This window comes from Parasteatoda tepidariorum, chromosome 8 (assembly GCF_982258835.1).
Source record: "Parasteatoda tepidariorum strain Cologne lab strain chromosome 8, Ptep-v5.0, whole genome shotgun sequence".
Taxonomy (NCBI): Eukaryota; Metazoa; Arthropoda; class Arachnida; order Araneae; family Theridiidae; genus Parasteatoda; species Parasteatoda tepidariorum.
The window spans coordinates 11,756,685-11,780,570 of NC_141762.1; the positions used below are offsets into that span (position 1 = coordinate 11,756,685).

At 29.4% G+C, this 23,886-nt stretch overlaps 1 protein-coding gene across 2 annotated transcripts in view; it reads right to left on the bottom strand.

Moving 5' to 3' along the window:
- Nucleotides 1-23,886, bottom strand: part of LOC122272221 (uncharacterized) — a 97,228-nt gene that overhangs the window by 14,098 nt on the left and 59,244 nt on the right. For both annotated transcript variants that reach the window (XM_087149837.1, XM_087149838.1), the window contains exons 27-30: nucleotides 8,769-8,853; nucleotides 6,590-6,678; nucleotides 4,377-4,439; nucleotides 1,303-1,395 (exon numbers count right to left, since the gene is read on the bottom strand). In XM_087149837.1, coding sequence (XP_087005963.1) covers nucleotides 1,303-1,395; nucleotides 4,377-4,439; nucleotides 6,590-6,678; nucleotides 8,769-8,853 — 330 coding nt within the window. The remainder of the gene's footprint in view (nucleotides 1-1,302; nucleotides 1,396-4,376; nucleotides 4,440-6,589; nucleotides 6,679-8,768; nucleotides 8,854-23,886) is intronic.

The window sequence follows — 23,886 nt, forward strand, 5'->3', positions numbered from 1 at the left end:
ATATATTAGGAAAATTAGTTTTAAGATCTAAGACGCTTTTTTAATAAGTTCAGACCGCCGTAGTCGGTACACTCTGATTCGAAGCATCACTCATGCGCACGTAGCCGAAATTCGAGACTCATAAGCTTGCAAGCCACAGTCTGTAGACCACTATCCGAGAACCGAGTACTGTATTTTGACTGCTACCCCAAATCTATAAAATAAATTAAATTATGATTAATATTTAGATTGAACAAAATTAAAAGTTTTTTTAAACTAATCTTTAGAATACAGTAAATATTGCTTTGTAAAATAACGAATGCAAGCTCGATGAACAAAATTGTATTATTCTTCCCAAATACGAAATTAAATAGACTTCGTTTCAAATTGGGAGGTTAGATTAGTTCTACAAGAAAATTCTATTCGCGAAAGAATATGCCCCATAATACAAGGATGCAAAAGGAGCCCTTATATTAAAAAAAGAGTGGTAGAACTTTTACCCTAAATCAAACGTTTACCGGTACGGGGCGATGAAAAGGTTGGAAAACACTGGGGGTCGGGCAAAATAGGTTCGTAACGTTAGATCAGTGAAATAGTCTGAGCAAAAACAGCCTATTTGTATAACGAGGGGCGAAAGTTTCATTCCTGGGAAATAATGCTAGAACTCTCAGAACTAATAAAGGTTTAGAAGTTTTTATTTTGCACGTAGAATTGAATAGCTACGAGACTTTAAGAACAATAATAAATCAACTTCAAAAACAATACGAACGAGACTTAAAACTGGACCAGAAAATTTAAATTTTCAATTAGTAGCCAGTGGCCGGTAGACTCTAATAACTTAGTAGCCACTTTTTCTTCAAACCTAATGAGTCGGTGACCGACATCGAGAGGGACTTTTCATTTAATAGTCACTTTCTGCAAACTTATTTTTTGCTTGAATAAAGTTGTATATTTTTTTTAAAAAATTCATATTAGATTTGAAAAACATTAATTAAACAATAAAAATATTGTAAATATATGACAAAATTTAAAATACTGACCCTAAGGAAGTCTACTTAAAAAATATTTGGGTAGGCAAAATGCATTTGATGCATGCATAACAACTTTGAAATAGGTGATTTTTTAGGGAATTCTCCGTTCACATGAGTCTTTCCACCACAGATTGGTGAATTCTAAAGGATCAAAATTTTGAAGGGAGACTTAATTAGACATCTTAATCAAAATTCTGTTATCCAGAGTCTCTGTCTACACTGCTTCTGCAGCTTGCGTATTTAACAGTAACGTAAATATTACATCAAATCGTAATAATGAATATAGACTTACTTCTTTAAGACATCGATGACCGTGTCTTTCAATGAATTCGCAATACATTTTGCTTGACGTTGTATTCGATGTGTTCAGCCATTTTTCTGCTTCCTAAAAGCAATTCGTGAGAAAAACATTTAATTACAAAAATCTCTCTAACGAGTATGGTCATTTTTATTTAATCGAAGTTGGTTCTAGGAAAATTTTTATCCAATCAAAATTACTATCAATTTATCAACAAGTTTAATTTTTTTCCGAAACTAATTGCTACATCGCTCTGAAGAATTTTTAACAAAAAATGTTAGAGATGATTTGTATGTTAATATTAATTGATATTGCTTTGGAAGCAAAAAAATCTATTACAATTAAAATATTTGTGTTTTTTATTTCTTCTAGATAAATAATGACGATTCGTATTAAGACATTTAAGTGAGTTTTTTATTTGAACAGCCAGTTTTTTAAAGCCCAATCCGAGCGTTCTTCACGATGCCCAGTGATAAACATTTTAATAAAATTATTTCATTTGATAATTATTTAAAATATTTTAATAAAATTGACGATTTATACAATTCTTGGTCAATAGGAATATTTATATTAAGTAAATACACTTATTGCCATTAAAAATTAACGCACCTTGAAAGAGTTGTCAGACTGAAACGAAATCTTCATACGTAAGTACAACGTTGATGTAAGCAAGTAGTTAAAAATGAAAGCAAAATGATCATTTACTATAAGAAAGAATACAAATGAATGAAAGCTTCAGTACCCTCTAGTGCCACCTCTAGGCAAGGAGTGATACAGTCGGGCACAGAGACATGTAAGTCCCTTACGATGCCGCGCCATCTTGTTCCATATTTGCTGTATAAACACCAGCAAATCGACTCCACTCGGAGGTTGTTCAACTTCCTATCCTAAGCGGTCCCAGATATTTCTAGTTTTCCTAGTTCAGTGACAAATCTGGGAATCTAGCAGGTTAGGACGGCATGACTTTGACACCCTTGTTGTATATCGCCGAGCATTGTCTTATGAAAGATGGTGAAGAAAACACACGTGCAATAAGTGAAAACACATGGGGGCTAAAGGATGTGACGATCGTACAGATTGGCTTTCATGGCACTGTGGATCTATAATAGGGGTGATCGTGTGTCATATGCGATGGCAATCAGTGCCATCACATCAGCTGTAGAAGTGGTGCTCCACTATACAGCGTAGGCAGGATTGACATTCACTCATCATTCCTTCCGTTCGAAGTGGTGTCGCTCTCGGCAGGATTGGACGGCAATCGAATGGAACCAGGTCGTCTAGATTTAATTCGGGCTGTGATGCCGATCATGTACAAGTAGGGAGGTCCCGTAGAAAAAGCATTTCCATTTGGTTCTATTACATTCAATATTACCATACAAAATATTTCATGGTAATCTTATCAGCAGTGTTGAACAGGCAATCCATATTAGATTTGCCAATGTAACAATGTTCGATTTCGCAGCTATAAAACCATGAACCTTACTCGAAGACAAAGGGTCTTTTTGATGAAGTATTTTAAGTAATTTACCCTCGTTGTAAACTCTTTTTATACGAAAAGATTAGTTCATGGATAGTCTGACGGCAAGAGAAGCCAGGCTTAGCCCTGTCCCGCCCCGTAGGGGGGCATCCAGGTAATACTGAAGACCTTATGCGCGTACGTGACCTGCATCAATAGAGAATTGGCACTTTGGCTTGGCAACGACGGAATGGCAACACTTGCGTCGACGGGGAGGATCGCGATTCGGAGCAATGTGTGATGACGGGTACAAGAGCTTTAGAAAAAGAGCAAGATTTTGAATTTTGTTAGTCTGGCTGCTGCACGCGCAGAGCAGCCACCAATCCACAATCTACCGACCCGCCCCGTCCCAGAGGGTCGCAAAATTTATTCATCCAAAAAATTTTATACATAATTTTACAGGTGCAACTGGTTTACACAGCAATGAAATTAGGATTTCAGCAACATATTCACAGTGAAAGCTCACTTTCATACAAAACATTAAAACCCAGTGACATTCATAGCAAATTACACATAACAAACATTTTTTAAAACAGAAACACTACAGGTATTCTAAAATTTTATGTTGGGTGTGCAATTTCGCAGTAAACAGTAGAAAAATTTACAGTTTGTCAAATTTACAAAACATTAGAATATTGCGATGAGAAATCGTATAACAAATCCTCCACTCCAAAATTTCAGCAATACGTACCCCGGGGGCCCGCATTCGTTTTGTCGTGGCAAAAACCACATAATAAACATTTCAAAAAACAAAAATACAGCAAGTATTCCAAAATTTTATGTTGAGTGTGCAATTTCATAATAATCAGTACAAAATATTTACAGTTTATCAAATTTACAGAACATTAAAATATTACGATGAGAAATCGTATAACAAATCCTCCATTTCAAAATTTCAGCAATACGTACCCCGGGGGCCCGCATTTGTTTTGTCATGGTAAAAACCACATAATAAACATTTCAAAAGACAGAAATATCTCAAGTATTCCAAAATTTTATATTGAGTATGCAATTTCATAATAAACAGTACAAAATATTTACAGTTTACAAAACATTAAAAATATTACGATGAGAAATCACATAACAAAACCTCTATTCCAAAATTTCAACAATACGTACTCCGGGGGCCCGTATTCGTACTGTCATGGCAAAAACCAGATAATAAACATTTCAAAAAAGAAGTATTACAAGTATTCAAATATTTTATGTTGAGTGTGCAGTTTCATAATATAGTAACGGCAAGAGAAATCAAACCGATGATGATTCTATCATTCGTGATATTTTCGCTATCATTGTGGTCGAGGCAAGTTGTCAGTGGCAAGCCTTCGCTGGTTTTCAAACCCGGGTCGCTTCATTACGTGAAGAGCAATATTCATAATATTGTTGAAAATTTGCAAATAGGGAATGAATTAGTTTAAAAAGTGCATTTCATCTGAAGCTTAAACTGGCTTCGGTTTTTTAGACAGCATGCCTTAAAATTGGTTTTTATGTCTTTCGTTTTTAATCTATTATTGATTTTCATTTGTTTTTAAGTAATATTATAAGTACTCACTTCTAAACTCATTGCTTTGAATTTCTCGGGGCTCAGATCCTTCACTACTTGATTAGCTACTCTCTGAAAAATAAATAATTCATATTACATACAGGCATTGTTACAACAATCCCTCGTGAGGAGACTAGGTGTCTTTAGAAGTACTTTTTTTTAATTAAAAGCAAAATAAATGACATTTTGTTTGCAATAATCAATAGACAATCAGTTTTTTTTCGAAAACTACTAATATCACCAATTTTAAAATTTCATTAATTTTAAAAATTCACACACTTTTACAAAAAATTTTCTGAATTATTATGATTATTACGCCTTGAATCATGTTATAGATAACCGAAATTAGTTTCTGGTTTCTGAAAATTCAACTGTAAAAAAATTTGATTATTTATTTTCTCACGATTGTAAAATAATTTCGTTGGTGATAAGTCGTTGAATATTTTTATAGTAACCAAGAAATAAATTAGAAGTTAAAGTACAGTTTCGTAAATGTAGTTTCAATATGTAAATGTAATTGAAAATACATTACTTAAGTGATCGTAAGGAATGTATTAAGTGGTATGTATTGAGAGTAATTATCTTTATCTAAATAATATCGTTATCATTTAGATAATGATATTATTAAACCACAACTAAGCTGACTGTACTTGCTAACTTTTCCACTCTTAGTGGGAAGTTTTTTTTCATGCATTTAGTTGGATATAGTAAAAAAATTTTCGCCTTACCACATTATTTTTGAATAAATAAATTTGATTTTCGGTGATTAAAATAATTTTAACGGTCACGAAATCATTTTAGCAAATATATGAGACCTGGCATTTTACCACATTGCATGCGGGAAACTTAAACAAAGAAAAATTTTATTACAGCTGTTTAAGATTAAAGCTTTTTTAAAAAACTAGGAGGCTTCGCCCCCTGCTCGCTGGCGCTCGCCAACCCTCGGAACTGCTTTCGCAGTTCATTTCGGATTGCTTCGCAATCCGATGCTCGCTTTGCTCGCTCATTGGATGCGTTCTTAACGTCTAGCTTTTGTTTACTTTTTTGAACACTGAAGTTCCGAAAACTTTTCACTGTAGAAAAGTCTAAACCTGTGCATTTCAATATTAATTGCAAACAGTTCGCATATTTTTCTTAATCACACTATTCTAAATTTCAGTTGTTGAGAAAAGTAACTGTTGTAAGTTTTGTTTTAAAGTCTTTCCCACCAGAGAGCTAAAACCATGCGTTGTAAAACAATATAAAATAATACTGAGCGCCGGATGTAAAGCATCGGCTTCGATTAAGATAATTTTGTGAGAATCTTTTTGATAATTCAGTGAGAATTCACCCGATTAGACATATGATGCTCACTACGTGCTCTTGCGCGCCGAAGCCAATCAATTAAAACGTATTAGCGTTTTATATAATATAGATTAGCCATATGATGCTCACTACGTGCTCTTGCGCGCCGAATCCAATCAATTAAAAATGAAAACTGTTGCCAGCGCGAGAAAAGAAATATCATCGGTTTTATTGATACATACTTACGTATTAGCGTTTTATATAGTATATATGGTAGGCAAGATTTCATAAAAGTTGGAGCAAACTTCTCACTATAGTTACAACTTCAATTTTGAAAAAAAAAAATACGACGAACAATTGAAGTACTGATTACATGTACACGGAATAATTTATGTTTAAAGTAATTTTGAATGGAAATTTTTTTTGAAAAACAGCGCTGAAGCGAAATAGTTTTGCTACCACTTTTTAAACTTTTATATGGATTGCAGAAAATTTCAAAACATATTTTTACCTGACCAGCTTGCTATGTGTTAACAATGAAGATTTTAAATGCTCAAGAAATCAAATTAAGCGTATCCTGATTCTTATTTCGCTGTAAATATTCTGTATAACTAGGTCAATATCTACGACTTAAATACATTTTTCATTGCAAAAGGAGAACATAGGTTTTAAGAAAGGAATTTTTACCCAGCAAAATTATTAGGTTTAAAATATTTTCACAAGTAAATCGAAAAGAAAGTTTTTGGGAAAAAGGGCTAGATTTAAGGAAGAAGCAATTTTCGGTGTCAGAAATAATCCTAAATAATATTAAAACTTTCGAAAAGAGCTTCTGCTTTTGTATTAATTACAAAAATATACGATTGTCATAGTAACGTTTTTTTTTAACAGAAAGTTTTTCATTTTATTTAAGTCTGCTTATGGAAAGTAAAAATACTCACCTGTACTGATGAAGGTACATCCGCACTTTCTATTTGAGATGACGAGGATAAGATTCTCCCAAAATCACTGTATACATCAGTATCGAACCCTAACAAATGTTATTAATTAACTATTATAGTAAAGGTAGATTATGTTTGAGAAATTTTGAAAATTTATTTTTACTTGTTTCAATATAGTGAGAAAATAGTCGTAGATATTTAAGTCAGGGTTCATAAAAATGAGAAACAGACGAGACAGTCTGCGCTATCGCAAACTTTAAATTTCTCAAAATATCATTTTTCATATTCGCCAAGGTAATAACCACTATAACCTTCATTTACTTCACTTGAATGCATTAACCCCTTGGGGACGATTGATTCAGAAAAGCATTCGTACAAAATCAGAATCAAGTTGTAATTAAATAAAAAACGGTAACTTAAATGTACTCGTTGCTAATTTGACAGACTTTCCTTGCTTTTACTTTAATTATTGTTAGCTTAATCATATATATAATCCATACCTGTCAACTCTTTCGGTTTTTCCGGAAGATTTTAATTTTGTATTTAAAGTGGTACCGAAACTCATGTCATGTCATTAAAATTTTTGAATTATAATAATAATTATAAGTGAGTTTGACCACCACTACGTATAAATAATTGCAACAAATATATAAAAGCATACTAATCTTAAAGATAGCGAATTTTATCCTAGTCAAAATATTAATATATTTTTGAGTAAGGTTGTTTTTTGTTTTTCGATGATTGTTTTACTACCACTTGGAAAATTCATTCTCAGAAAAAGTGAAAGTTAGCAGATATGATAATCAATGTTAATTCAAAGTATAACTAAATAGTTTTATTTTGAACAAAGTAATGGTGATTTAAATAAATCAAACAATTATAACTCCGCCCACAAATAAGCTGCTAAAGAATTACTTAGATTACCTGTTTTATCTTTTTACCCTGATTGATACGGTTTTATGTTGGCGCGTATTTGTGACAGTCGGCGCGAAAGGGTTAATAGTGTCTATTAACACGTTCACGCTAATGACGGCCACAGCCGTGTAAATTATGGCAATATGTAGGCTAAAGACGGTAATAGTCGTCTTCAGAATGCCTATTGTCTCAAACAAAAATCTTTTTAAAAACATATATTAATTACTACTTTTTTTATTAAGCTAATTCCTATTTATAAAATCAAACGCGATGAAAAGGCAGTATCAAGACTCCTTAACCTCTTCGAGACGGGAAAGTCATTTATGCATTCTCAGGTTGGCGACAATCACGGTAAAAAAAGATAAAACTGGTAACCAAACTATTTTAGAGCAGTCTGGGCGAGGTAATAATAATAGTTTTCTTTATTTAATTCACCAAGACTAAGTTCAAATTAAAAAATTTGTAGTTACATTTTTTTGCGAACATTGATTGGATGTATTAAATTTAAAGTGAAAGCAAAAATATGGTTGTCAAATTAGCCATGCTCAAACTTCCGCTTCCGCTTTTTATTTTTTTTTACCATCCTGTTTCCGATTCCATACGAATATATATATGACTCGCTCGTCCCGAAAAGGTTAAAAAACATCGAATTTGGAAAAAAGGTCATGAAATTTTTCGTGACCGGTAGACGCCGTGATTCTTAAAATTTCAATTGATAAAAAAAGGGACATCATTTTGATGAAGTGTACTAATGAATTTATTTGATAATTATTCAGAAACACATCAGAAAATATAACATATTCCAAATGACTTATCAGTTATTATTTTGTTTGGGAAGAAAAAAAAAATTCGTGATGAGCAAATGACGTCTACAGCTGTCGAGAGACATATTATGGTATTTTTCACTTTCAAACATACGATTGGCGCTTAATTTCACGTGACAGTCATAAACAATTTTTAAAAATGCGTTTCTGATTGCGGTGCAACACCGCTCGAGTGGCACCATAAAAAGTGTGCGACAACGTGTTAAATAGTGTCCTCTCAAAACACCGTTTTTCACACTTGCGGATTAGACGACTTCCTCAATCTTCAAATAATTCGCTCGAATGCTTTAATTAATGGCGCATGTGTACATCAAAAAATGCTATCTTCCCCCTATAACTCTATCATACCACTGTACTATTTAAAAATTGGAGGTATTTGAAATGAAATGGTGGCAGGTGGTCACCTAATATTTAAAATTAGAGAAATGAAGAATACTTACGGCCTTTAGCTTGGAAAAGTATGGAAAAAACAATTACATTCCAGTGAGAGGAATTCTCTGTACAGTTCATATGATGAATAGCGCTCTAGAATACAAAAGTAATGCGTCTAAAAATTTTATAAAACATAAATTCTTTTGAAAACATCCATTCCATGCATAACCGGAAAAATAAAATCACGTGCCATGTTCTAAGCTGCACAAAGAGATTTTAAACTTATGCATAATAAAACCGGTATGCATAATAATTCTGAATATACATTTGATGTACGGAACATGTACATGCTTGCTTGGGCACTAGCCTAATCAAACAGATATCTTTCTAGTAGATACAATTTAGTTGAATAATTTAGTGAATAATTTCTACTGTTGAAGAAAATACTGTTTCATGATAGGAATCAAAATTATTAATAAGCAATGATAGGAGTAGGTAATTGGCAGCTAACAGGAGGATCTGCTGCCTACCATTTAAAATAAAAAACATTCACAATGTAAATGTGTGATGAAAATATTAAAATAAAAAAAAATTTTAATCTTGTTATTCTTTAACAAATTCATACAATTACAATTCAGAAGAAAATAATGTAATTTTTTTTAAACAAACAAACTAATATAACTTTATTGGGAACAAAAACAAACACATAAATACAAAGAATATATATTCATTGTCAAGAGGAAAATCCTGTCCAGGCGACAAAGAAAAGTAATACAATAAATCTAAATTAGAAATTCAAAAAAAAAGGGGGAGGATATTACAATCATAAATTATTTTGCTCATCATAAGACATCATATATTGCTGAACACTGTAATAATAGAAATAAACATACATGAAACTATATAAAAAAATAACAAATGTAACATAAGAAATTCATTTGGATTGGCACAAGACTGGTATAAAAAATTAAATGCTTCATTTAAAGTGAAAAATAGAGATCTAAATTGTCAATGTTCATCATAAATTGAAATAAAGCACTCTTAAAAGAATAATATATTTGGATGTTTTGCAACTGGAATGGAATTATTATATAATAATAGAATTATTATATAATTTAGGTACTAAGTAAAAAAACTGTTTTCGCGAAATTTCTTATATAAAGTGGGGAATCTCATATATTTCAGTTGGTCTCCTTTCAGACACATTAGTTTTTAATTTGCATATTAATTTATTGTTGTGTAAATAGAGTAAAATACGAAAAAATACATTATGGTGAAATGGTAATAGGCTAATTCTTGTATATATATTGGTATTAGTTATACTTGAATTATTTATATTTAGAGGATTAATAATCTTGAATCATTTATTCTGAACTGAGATTAAAGGAAGTAAATTAGTTTTATATTCACCGCCATATATTATTGCACCATAATTAATTAAAGAATAAAACCAGGAGTAATAGAGTGTTTTCGCAAAATTAAAATGAATTTTATTCTTAAGATGATAAAACTTAACTGAAATGAAACGCAATTTTTTAACTAAATTGTTAATATGTGTTTTCCATTTCAAATTAGAATCGATACATAGTCCTAAATATTTGATATTATTTACAGATTGTAGAATATAGCATTGACAATTTTCATTAGTATTTTTACAGGAGAGAGAGTGAAATTTTAAATTTAAGTTAAATTCTGATTTTCTTAAACTGAAATAAATATATTTAGTTTTATTTAGATTTAAATTTAAGTCATTTACTGTAAACCATTTTGAAATTTCGCGTAAATCAGATTCAATTTGAAAAATTAGTTGTAAAATCAGAGCAAGAATACAAAATTACAGAATCATCAGCATATGTTATTATCTTACCAAATAGTTTGAGTTGGCAGAAGTCATTGATGAATATAATAAACAATAAGGGTCCTAGAATAGATCCTTGAGGAACACCACGGTTTGAAAAAATATAATTACTAAAATTACTTCGGATTTTAACTCTATGTTCTCTGTTTGAAAGATATGAAATAAACCAATTTAAAATAATTCCTCTGAAACCAGTAAATTCTAATTTTTTATTTAAAAGATTGTGATTGACATTATCGAAAGATTTTGATGTATCAAGAAATATATTAGCTACTGTTATCTTATTTTCAGGAATACTATTATGAATAAATTTTGAAAATTCCAAAAGAGCTTTTTCTGTATTTTTGCCTTTAATAAATCCATGTTGATTTTCAGAGAAAAAATTTGTATGTTTTAAATAATTGTACATTTTATCAGCTTGAGCTTTCTCAATGATTTTGGAAAAAACAGGTAGTATTGAAATTGGTCTATAGCAGTGTTTCCCAACCTTTTTTGTGCCGTGCCCCACTCAAGCCTTTCTAAAATTCTTATGCCCCCCTATGTGACATACACATAATTTTTAATATTAAAAAATTGAATTGTTAATATAAGAAACTTAAATGATAGGTTTCAGTGAGAAATCTCTCGAAAATTGTTGACGAAACACAGTAAGTAAAATTTCGGCTTATAATGAAAAACTAAAATTCAAATTCGAAATCATTTTCATAAAGATTTTTTCTATAATAATTTAATATTTTAATTTAGAGAGATGCTTGCGCTTGCTGCACAGAGATTTTATGTTAGTTTCCAATTTGGTTAGCTTCAGCCTCAAGTCTCCCCACTGTGTTATATCCAGGCGATTTCCTTTTTTTTAGCAGTAAATCATTTACAGCACTAAATCCACATTCAGTTAAATATGAAGATGGAAACGGTAACAATAGTTTTTTTGCATATTTGGTTGAATTTGGGTACTTGATTTCTGTTTCCTCACAAAGCCATGCCATCACTCCTTTTATAAAATAAATAATTCTAACTGATTTATCATTTTGCATTTCTGAGAGTTCTTCCTGATACTGCATACTTCATATAACAGACAAATGCACTAACATTAGCTGCATCATCCGTGTAGAAAAATCTATTTGTTTTAAATCAGAAAATCATTCTTTTAAATCAGCCGATAGAATTTTCAGATGATCGACAATTACAAGTAAAAGCGGCATCATTTACTTTTAATTTTTGGGGACAATTAAACTGATCCAAGTTTTTGTTTTCAGACTTAACTCAATAAGGATAATGAAACCAAATATCTTCGTTTTTGTATCAACAAGAGTTTTATTTGTTCCTTGAAGTTGCTTATTTAATATATTTAGTTTTTCAGAGATATCGGCTAAATAACTCACAAATGCTTTACCTTCGACTGTTAACAGATACTTCATATCAGGTTTGTCGCTTAAAAAATCAATAAGAGTATCAAGCAGTTTCATGAATCTTTTCAAGCAGTTCCCTTTAGAGAGCCATCTTAGTTCAGAGTGAAGTAAAAGTCTCACATGGTCTGCATTATGTTCTTCACAAAACAGCTTGAAGAGGAGCTCACATTTGGCATTAGCTTTAATAGCATCGATACACTTTATTACTGAATGTAAGTACTTCATTTAGAGCAGGCGAGATGTTTTAAGCTACCAAGTTTTCCCTATGCACAACTTTATTCCCTATGCAATAACACAATGCACAAGAATCATTTCTGGATTCTCATCTTTCATCAATTTTAAGCAGCAATTTTTCTTGCCCATCATATTAGCTTATTATATAATATCATTTTAGCTTATTATATAATATCTTTGGAGGAAGTGGTGCTTTCTAATCTCTTACATATCAGCATTTCTTCAGCAAAATGCCCTTTATCAATATGTTTTACGTAAGTTATCAATACTGCCGCACTGTCTATCAAAGTTGATTCCTCCATTTTCACTGAGAATTTTCTTGTTTTTAGCTTGTCAACAAGTTGTTTTTCAATATCTTCACTCATTTCGTCTATTCTTCTGCTAACAGTATTGTTATTGAGTGGCATAGCTTTTACATCTTTTTCAAGAACCGTTTTAAGAAATGCTGATATTGACGGTTTTATTTAATTCTCTCCTATAGTATGATTTTTTCCAAATTTAGCGATGAATAAAGAAATTGCATAACTAGTCTCAAGAATACAATTATGGGTTGAAGTGTGAGCAGTAAATAAAGACTTTACTGTTGCATTGCAGGCATAAAAGACATAGTATGGTATTGATTTCTATCACTGAATGTTGCGAAACACTACAAAAGTTGCGACGGGCCATTCAGATGCGAACGACTGCATTGTTTAGCGAAATTTTAAAGCGTCAAGGGGTCTACGCGGAGCCTGCCATATGCCGCGGGGAGGTTAGTTAACTTGACGACGCCAAAAACCCAGTTGATATTTTGGTCTCATCAAACGAGTTTATAAATATTCATTGACCGCAATTATTTAAGAATTTGCTTTTTTTCTTACAATGTTGGCACCGAAATCTAGCATTGTATTTAAATGGCCCGGAGCAAATAGGTAAAACTCTTGTAGAGTCCATTTTCGAACTGCCCCCCTTAACAATCAAATTGCCCCCCCAGTGGGGCGTGGGCCCCACGTTGGGAAACACTGGTCTATAGTTTGATAAGCAATTTTTATCGCCGGTTTTAAAAATAGGAGTTATGGTTGCTCTTTTTAAAGAACCGCAATTATTGACCGCATTGACCGCAATTATTTAAGAATTTGCTTTTTTTCTTACAATGTTGGCACCGAAATCTAACATTGTATTTAAATGGCCCGGAGCAAATAGGTAAAACTCTTGTAGAGTCCATTTTCGAACTGCCCCCCTTAACAATCAAATTGCCCCCCCCCCCCCCAGTGGGGCGTGGGCCCCACGTTGGGAAACACTGGTCTATAGTTTGATAAGCAATTTTTATCGCCGGTTTTAAAAATAGGAGTTATGGTTGCTCTTTTTAAAGAAGTTGGAAAAGTGGATGACTTGATTGAGGTATTGATGAAATTAGTTATAAAATTTATATTATTGAGAGCAAATAGTTTAATTAATTTTACATTAATACCATCATAGTCAAAGGAGTTTTTATTAGAAAGAGAATTTATTAAGTAAAGTACATCACAATCATTCAATTCTAGGAAAACGAACGAGGTTAAACTTGGTGAAATATATATTTTAAAACTGTTTGAATTTGGGTTTGAGGTACTGTTAGCCACTGGCGTCGGAACCATAGGGGTCCAAGGGGTCCGGACACCCCAATGATTGGGAAGCCAGGGTCCATTATTTTGAGAAATTATTTTTGTTTTGTTTCCATAACTTTTAATTTTTTTTCTCTCCTTCTTATTTTGACATAGTGCAACTTATTATATTACATAATTAAAAGAAAATTAGTAAAAAGTAAAATACACACAAAAAATGCACTGTATAAAAAAATAAAACAGGTGTTTAGAGAACTACAAGAAATGTCACTGCTACCCTTTACTTCAATAAGCAATAAAACACTCTTCCCACCATTCCTTTTCTTCTCACTGTTAACTGATAAAGATGATTCTCCCTCAACATCACACACGTAGTCATTTGATACCTCAAAAATAGCCGCCTTATGGGAAAGGATATGGGAAAATGGTCTTAGCATTTTAAAATTACCCTTTTCGTATTTATGGCCCTGGGCTCTTTTGTCATCTTTTTTTTAAAGTGTCAAATATCAGCAGACCCCTATAACCTATTCATAAATTGTCTCAAACAGGCAATTATCTAGGGAGATTCTTGTAGATATTTTTTTTTGGTGGTTTTGTCAAGAAAATTTCTCTGACATACAATCATTCTAAATCTTCTCTTACGTATAAGCGCTCACAGTGTAATTCCATCATTATTAAAATTAACTGGAAATTTTGTGAAATATAAATAATTCTGTTTACTTTTATATTCTGTTTCATTAATTGTTTTAACTTAAATTATTAGTTGTTATTTTTTTTAAATAAAGTTTTTCGTTGGATAACAAGAAGTCGTTAAATATATTCTGGGGAGGTAAACAAATGTTTGTATTAAATCACTTAATACATTTATAATTGTATGTTTATGTACTGCAAGAATTGTTTTATAGTTTGTATATTAAATTTATTTCTATAGTACATTAGTTCATGGTTTTACTGTCACTGTGCATGAATTTATTTTGAACGCACGGAGTTACTTCTTATTTCATATTTATAAAATCAATGTAACTTTTAAATTTTTAAAATTATAAATCAAAACTTGGAATTTTTATGACCTTCCTATAATTTTGTTTTCATTCAGAAATTTAATGTCACATTAATGTTTATAAGGAAATTTACATATAATTTAATGAAATTACTTTTTTTAATATAAATATTGATTATTTATGCCCTAATATAAATAATTAACATTAACTTGCATTTTAATTAATTAAAATAATGAGGAATTACTTTAAATGTAAAAGTTTCATAAGAAATTCGTATGATTTTATTACAGTCAGTAATAAAAACTAATAAAAATATTTTTTTACGAATGGGATAATTTGTTAAACTTAATTTATTGTATGAGTGTTTAATGCTTACTTCATGTAATTTTATTTATTTTGTTTTTATCAAAATAATATAGGATTTTTAAAGTAATTATTTTGTGCGAATTAGTATTTTCATAATTTGGTATTTTCAACAAATATTTTTTCTGGATCAAAAGTATTAATTTTTAAAATTGTAATACTGAAACTATAAATACTGCCGATAGAGGAAGGAAAATAAGAGTTCTATGTGTTGTCTTTTTATTTCTTCGTGTATGAAGTTTTCATGGTTACCAAAATGGATCATGCTATCCAAGAAAACCAAAATATCTAATCTTGTCTGTTTCTTTGCTTGAAAATAATAAAAAGGTAAATACATTAAATAAAATTTGCATAAAAATTATTCCCATCACAATTATTATAATTTATCATTTCTTCAAAATAGGAATACTAGTTCTGTCAATCAACTGAATAATTTTATTTTCATTTTTAAACACAATAATTTCGATTTTTAAAACTATATAAGTTGAACCGGAACAAGATAAGAAAAATAGCTTAACTTAAAACTGCTTTAATATTCTTGAATTTCTCACTTTTTTTTCTTCTTTTTTTTTGCAATTTAGGGTTTTATAAATATATTTATTTTAACCATGATAATCTCTACTGTAACCAATATTAAAGATAGTTTTTTTAGTATTATTTTTAATGTTGTATCTTACATCTCAGAAATCCAGATCAATTCAAATTCATAGTAAAAAAAAATTTTTTTTTGTTATGCAAAACGTTTTATGACATATTTCTTATATTTCTTAAAAATTCGACTACAATTTAAAATGTTAAAATATGTCCCAAAAAATATATCTCATTCGTGATTGTTTTATCACGTAGGATTACATGACATAATATTATGCATTTATAAATTTCATGTCATTCTCATCAAAAACTTTTACAGAAAAAATGTTCTTTTCGAAATAAAACTATATTTTTAAGACACTGTACATATTGGATTTAAGTAACTTTACTTTTACTTTAATGTATTACTTAAAGAAATTAAGCTTATTTTTCAATTGAGACTTTTGAAAAAGGGGACATACGTGATACATAAAAATGATATGTGATACATGATTACTTTATATATTTTTAATACTTTATATGTTTTAATTTTTACATATTTTTAATTTTTTTAATTATTTAATATATAGTATTGTTATAAATAATGCATCAATCAACAGTCTCTCAGGGGCTAAATCTTTTAATTAGTTAAAAATATAAACAAAATTTTAATTTAACAGTATCTTTAGAACAATACCTAGTCGAAAAAGCATTTTTTTGGTATTATTACATCGCCATACTATAAGTGTGCTTTAGAGAACTTAAGAACAATTTTGAAACTATTTAATCCTTTACTGCACATTTTCCATGTCTACAAACCTACAATTTGTATTGGATTTTTTCATAAAATATGTATACATAAACCTCTATTCGTTCTTCACAAACTTGTACAGTCAGCAAAAAAAAAAGATATCACCCTGAATAACTTTCGTTCTAATGATCGGATTTTCACGAACTAAGTGTTAATCTTAATGGTTCTTGGGGGTGACCACAAATATGCTAATTAATTAGTGCTAACTATTAATTAAGTTACGAAATCAGACACAAAAACGTACTTTCTCTGAATAAACATATATTTTTCTTACATATTTGGATTCTTAACCTTCAAAATATAGGGGGTAGCCGCAATCTGGGAAATATGGTCCCCATAGTTTGGTCAGGAGAGCGATCCAAAGTTCGTACCCCTTAATGTTAATTTCACTTTTTACGTTTTTAGTCATATTTTAAAAACTAATAAAGCAATTCAAAGAAAATTTCACCCAGTCATAAAACTCATTTACCCAAAGATAATTTCATGAAAAATATAATTTTTAATAATTGTTAATTATTTTTTATTATTTAATTAAATTAGGGATGAAAAATTTTTGAATTATAAGGTATGAATTTTTTTATACCATATTAATCTACATATTTTTCAATTGAAAAATCTAAAGTTTCAACTGTTTTTATTTATTAGAAGCTGAGAAAAATTAAAATTAATTATTTTCAAAAAAATAATTTGGCGACAATGAAGAAATGATTAAATGAGGCGATTAATATTAAAATGTGATAAACTTGCGAGGAAATTGACTTCGCGCGCTTAGCATAAAATTTCATTCATATTTTTTTCGCTAATAATCGTTTGCTTATCTTTTCATTTTTATTTTTTAAGCTATAAAATACAATGTTTCTTTTTTAGTCGTCTAAAATTCTATTTGCAATTTAGTAAAGAAATTTGAATAAAACATTTTATTGAATAAAATACATTTTATTCAAAGAATGTGGAGTTTTATAAAAGCATGCTTCTGATAGAATATGATTATACAACAGATTGCTTCTTTAATGTGATTATTTTTTATTTTTTAGTTTTTTTTTCTCAATAACTGATAAAATTTCAATAATATACATACGAATGAATAAATTTGGAATAAAATATTCATAAATTTCTCGAATATATATTTTATAAATATTAATAAAAATACGTAGTCAACATTTTTAAGCATCTCTCACAACATCGCAAATTTCTCAAAATCTTATAGGGTAAACTAACCAGTGATGGAATACTTAAGCTTAGCTTGTCTTTAAAAAAATCATAAAAATTTCAAAATTTGTAATTTTAGCTAAATGACGTATTTTTTATTAAATGCATGTCGACATATTTGTCATTAAATGCAAATTATGTAAAAAAAATTTAGATAACTTACATAATATTGTTTTAAGCTTTAGGTGGTTTAAATAATAATTAGTAAGATAACCAAGTGAAGGAACAGTTCTTAAATTGAATAAACACTAAATTTTCCAGTGAATGAACACTTAATTTTGAGAATGTTTGATGCTCGTTAGGAATCCTTAGGCCACACAGATATCTGTCGCCCTGTAGATGCCTGAATTGACGAATTTAACACAGGCGGGCATTAGGAAAAAGAAACTTTTAAGTTTTCGTGCCCCCATTTCAGTATCTTAAGGGCCTTACTAGCTCTGTTTAAAAAGAGAGTGTCATATCAGATATATATATATATATATATATATATATATATATATATATATATATATATATATATAAGAAAACAAAAATAATCATAGTAGCAGTATTTGGTGGTAAATGTAACTTATCGTAATTGAAGAATATGCTGTGCGACATTTTATGGTGAATTTGCGAACGTAAGTTTCAGAATGTATCGAAGCATGTGGATGCTATTTGCTAATCATCTTTATCCAAAGAAAACGATATAACCTAAATATCTAGTAGAATGAAGCGATTTTTTAAACAATGAATCATACAATATGCAACATATTATTTCAATATCTTATTCTTAAACATAAAATATTTCAATGTTTTTAAAATGTCACTAAACATTCAGCAATTCATTGAGTTATACAAAAAAGAAATATCGTAAATTATAGAAAACCTTGTGAGTGTGCATTAGAATTACTATACAATCTACATTTTATTTTTCAAGCACTTTTTTTTTCTTCAAACTTTCATGCCTAGAAGACTCGATTAAAGCTGTAAAAATCATTATCCCTAAAATTGTGTATATAGCTAATTTTGTATATAGCTAAAATTTTGTATAAGTTATGTTAATTTGATTTTAGTATGAAGTCCTCGAATAAACATAGCAAAACTAGCATAATCTAAATAATATCAGATAAAAAGTTCATGTATTTAAATTCTAAAAACTTATAAATCGATTCAAATTTTCTTTTCAAAGGAGAATAAAATAATTTTTTTTTTTTTTTTTTGCTTTTTGGACATAAATGAACTTAAAAATTGTTTATTGCCCAGAAACTTCGAGATGTTTTAACCTATTAATTAAACCTCTCAGAGCAATCACAAAATATTATTTCAACTTTTATACAGTCAGAAATTGGTTGCCTAGCAATCTAGTAAAATTAAGCGTTTCTCTTTTGAATCAGTCAATGGGTTATCTTAAAATATTTATTTGCGCAGGCGACTTTTTTGGCGGTTTTCTGGACTATTGCCAAATATATAAACCTTTATTGCAACCCAATTTACGACCCATTTGTTTTAAAATTTTGTCTACCCCCCCTAATTCAAGTGTCTAGATTCCAAATATGTAAAAAAAATATATGTTTATTCAGAGAAAGTACGTTTTTGTGTCTGATTTCGTAACTTAATTAATAGTTAGCACTAATTAATTAGCATATTTGAGGTCACCCCCAGGAACCATTAAGATTGACACTTAGTTCGTGAAAATCGGATCATTAGAACGAAAGTTATTCAGGGTGATATCTTTTTTTTTTTGCGGACTGTACATCCTGACAAAAAAAAAAAAATAAATAAATAAACTATACCGAAAATACGCGCTCGGGCAAAAAAACCTGTAACTTTTCTAACATTACTAATTTTAGATTTGAAATCCTCTTATCCGAATTCGGTGAGATCAAGCACTCGTATAAATGCAGCAAAAAATTTGGTCCCCAATGTTATTCTTCTATTTTTAAAAAAATGCGTAGTGGAGGTGTTAAGAACCGTAATCACTTTCCTAAATACTATGACGTGTTTAAATGAATCCTTATGTATTAAAATTTTTACAAAAAATTTTATAATTTCATTCGAATAAATATTTCCTTACTTTAAATTGTGGTTTAACGGGCCCATTGAGTAGGCTGTTAAATTCATATAGTTACCTTACTTATGAGGTGTTTTTTCTGTACCTTTTCTTCAAGTATTTATTTTTCATCCACCGTCAAAACAACGGAGAGGGCATACCTAATTATTAATTAATATCAGTTTGTATACTTTCAGTCGTTCCGATGATACAAAGAAAGAAAATCAAAACTTGATCAATCATGATCATATATATGATCATATATATATATATATATATATATATATATATATATATATATATATATATATATATATATATATATATATATATATATATATATATATATATATATATATATATATATATATATAAGGGCAAGGGTAATATTTTTCTCTTTTTCTCAAGAAACTTGAAAATAACAGTTTTAAGTGTGGTCCCCCCCAATAAATTTTATCTGACGACGCCAATGCTGTTAGCATTTGCAAATGATTTATTGAATTGATCAGAAGATTCATAGTCGTTTAAAATATCACGTAAAGTAGGTCATTTGCTCTGATTACCAATAATACTGTTTACAAGATCCCTTTTTTTTTTACCACGTTTATATAAACTCGCCTTCGTGTATGTCTGTCCGGATGGAATTTTGTAATCGATTTTAAACTAACTTCCCGACTAACTACAAACTACAAATTTGTCACATAGTTCAGAATTGGAAGACAATGCATGAAAATGAAGAGAAAAAAGACATACAAAGTAAAATAAAATTAAAATTTAAAAAAAATTTTTTTTTTCGAGATTGTATTTTGTTGTCGATTCCATTATTTCAAATTAGTATTACATGTCAGGTGAAAAGATTGTTATTGTCGGAGTATTTTTATTGGCTAAAAAATCACGTGGTAGGATCCAGTTTTTCCTCATTCATTTCCAGATTGTTTTGGTTGTCATCAGCATAAAACTAATGAAAGTCGTAAAGGTATTCGCGATCGCAACGCTCGAGTACGCCGTCTAGCGGGAGCCTGTAAATATCGGACATTAATTTATCACGTTTTCATTTAGTTCCATCAAAGTCATTGACTGAATCAGACGCCATTTTTTAGCAGCAAATAAGAAACAAAATTTCCCTAAGGAAAAGGCCGAAGAACTTGAAAAAAATCTCCAGAATATTAGTAAATCTTTCAGGAACAGAACACGCCAAACATTTGAAGAAAAATTCCTCAATAATTTTTAATTTCTATTATCAACAAACTTGCAACTGATGACTTCCGATTTCGGATACTGTTACAGATGTGTGTATTAAGGTAAAATGCATTTCTTCTGTCTTCAATTCATTACGAATTAAAGTGAAGTCAACATTGCTTTCGTCATTCCAGTGAATAAATATGAATTCAGAACATACAGAATTGTAATAGTTATAGCATATTCTTCTTCGTTATAGAATAGTATATATTTCTGTATCCATATAATTCGGAAAACAACAATAAAAATTTTATCCAAGTTACTTGAAATAGTGCCATTTGTGCTGATTCTTAATTAATTTAAATCGTTTTCTTGGTAAGTTTTTTTTAATTTTGAAAGAATAAGTTCAACTAGAATTCAGCTATTCTGTTTTTAGCTACATATTCAAATTCATATCAATTATAAAATTTTGCTGTGTAGTATGTTATCTAAAAGTAATGAAGGTATAAACTATGTATCTATTATTTGAGAATAAAGTTTTCAAACAAGGAACTTATCATTTTGGAATTCTCCGGGAATCACAAATCAGGTAAGTGCAATGATTTTTACAATAAAAAATTTGCTTGTAAATATTTTTTTTTTCATTTGATGATGGTTCTCTACAGAATGGTTTTTTACGTCTGATTAAGAACTATAAGAATAATAAAAAAAGAAACAATTTGAAAGTTTTTATTTCAATGTTAAGAATTCTTAAAATCGCTTTTTTTATCCTAAGAATTCTTTATTTTCCGTTTTTTAGTTTATAATTTTTTGATAAAAATTGTTCTCAAAATACTTTTGAAAAATTAAATGGTATTACATTATGTGTTTATGTATACTTCTTGTATATTCCAATGTTTGAAATAATATGATTCAGAAAAGTATGGAATAAAAATTCGGTACTTACATATTAACGCCACCGCCGCTACAGATTTGGCGGTTTTTAAGTGCCGCCAATCTACACTTAAAATTTTTGCGACAATTCAAAAAATAAAACAATTTATTTAAAATCAAAATAGTTAATCGGATTTCGGTGGAAAATGAGCCGATATAGAGTTTAGCATAGATTCAAAACAATCATATCGCCATATGAACTCTGATAAATAAGATTCCAAATGAAATAACATTTCCAAAACGTACGTTTACCAAGATAAAGTTTTATGTTGTGGGAATTGGTACATTTTCGTTTTTTCGGTAAAATATTTCCCTCCTGAAAAAATAAAATTGCATCTTGTTTTGTTTTTGGCAAATCCCAAAGACGAATATTCGTAGCACTAAAAATGGCGACAAAAAAGAATTTTTTTTTTTTTTTTTGTTTCGTCAGCATTCTTTATTTTACGTTTCTCAGTTTCTAAATAATGATTTTTATTGAAACTTGAAATTTTTTGATAAAAATTGTTGTCAAAAAACGTTGTTTACAAAATTAAATTTCATAAAATTATGTATACTTTTTGTTCATTTTAATTTTTGAACTAATATGATTCTTAAAACTATAGAATGTAAAGTTTAAATGGGCCTTTCATGTTATATCATTAAATTTAGTAATGCTATTTCTCGGGCATTAGGTATACATATTTATACTCTTATAAGAATATACATATTTTTTTCTGTTAATGTACAAATATTTTTCCGATGTGTTTTGGATGTTCCTTCTCTAATAAAAAGAGATACCATTTTGTTTTCGGTTGTACAAGAAAGAAGATCAAGCATTTTTCTTTTTTAAATTTAATAAGCCACATTAAAGAAGGAACGTTGCAATGCTACACGCTACATTAACGACGTCTCCAGAGTAACTGAATGACGGTTCATATAGAAATCGCAGGTAAGCGTCTCATACAACAACGCCCCCTATAGTTCGTTGCGATCGCGAATTGTTTTTCTATAAAGATTTTTGTATCCCTAATTTAAAATGAAAGTTCTATTATTTTAGTAGTGGTCTTGTAGTAGTCCTGACTACTCTTGACTAAGAAAAATAATCTAAATAAATATATATATTTTAAAAACCACGTTTTTTGTAGTGAAGAATAATAATTGAAAAGCAATAATTTTTAAAAAATATAAAATAAAAATAAAAAATTAAAGAAATTGTAATTTAAAATAAAAAAATTCAAAATAAAAAAATTCAAAATAAAAAATTATATTTTTAAAAACCACGTTTTTGTAGTGGAGAATAATAATTAAAAAAAATTGAAAAACGAAAAACGTGGGGCGCATGAAATACATAACAGTACACATACACATACATATACTTACTCATACACAAGCACAGGCACATATACATCCACATACATATGCATATACACAAACATATTCCACATCCACATTCAGATACAATTACAATTACAGATATACATGCACATATTCTCAAGAGCACACATGCACACACTAATATAACATAACTGTTATGAATTTCATGCTCCCCACGTTTTTCATTTTTCAAATTTTTTTTAATTATTATTCTCCACTACAAAAACGTGGTTTTTATAAATATTATTTTTTATTTTGAATTTTTTTTTGTTTATTTGAATTAAAATATTCTGATTTTAAAATATTCTGATTTTGCTGTTTTAATTAAGTTCTTTAGCTCAGAAACTATAGTGTTGTATGCTGTTTTGCAAATAATATCACATGGATATTTTCTAGTTTTTTTAAATAGTTTTTCCTTTCTTCGAATTAAAATCAAGATATTACTAGTCATCCAGTTATTTTTGGCTCTTTTGTTTGATTTATGCGTATATTTAAAATTACTTTTTTAAATTATTAAGTTTTAAAACAAAACTTCGATATTGTTGATCAAGAGAATCTTGAGGATTGTAATTAAATTTGTAATTTGACAGATAATTATGGAGCTTATTATAGTAGATTGAAATTTTATTTTCAGTTTCCTTAATTTAACTTACC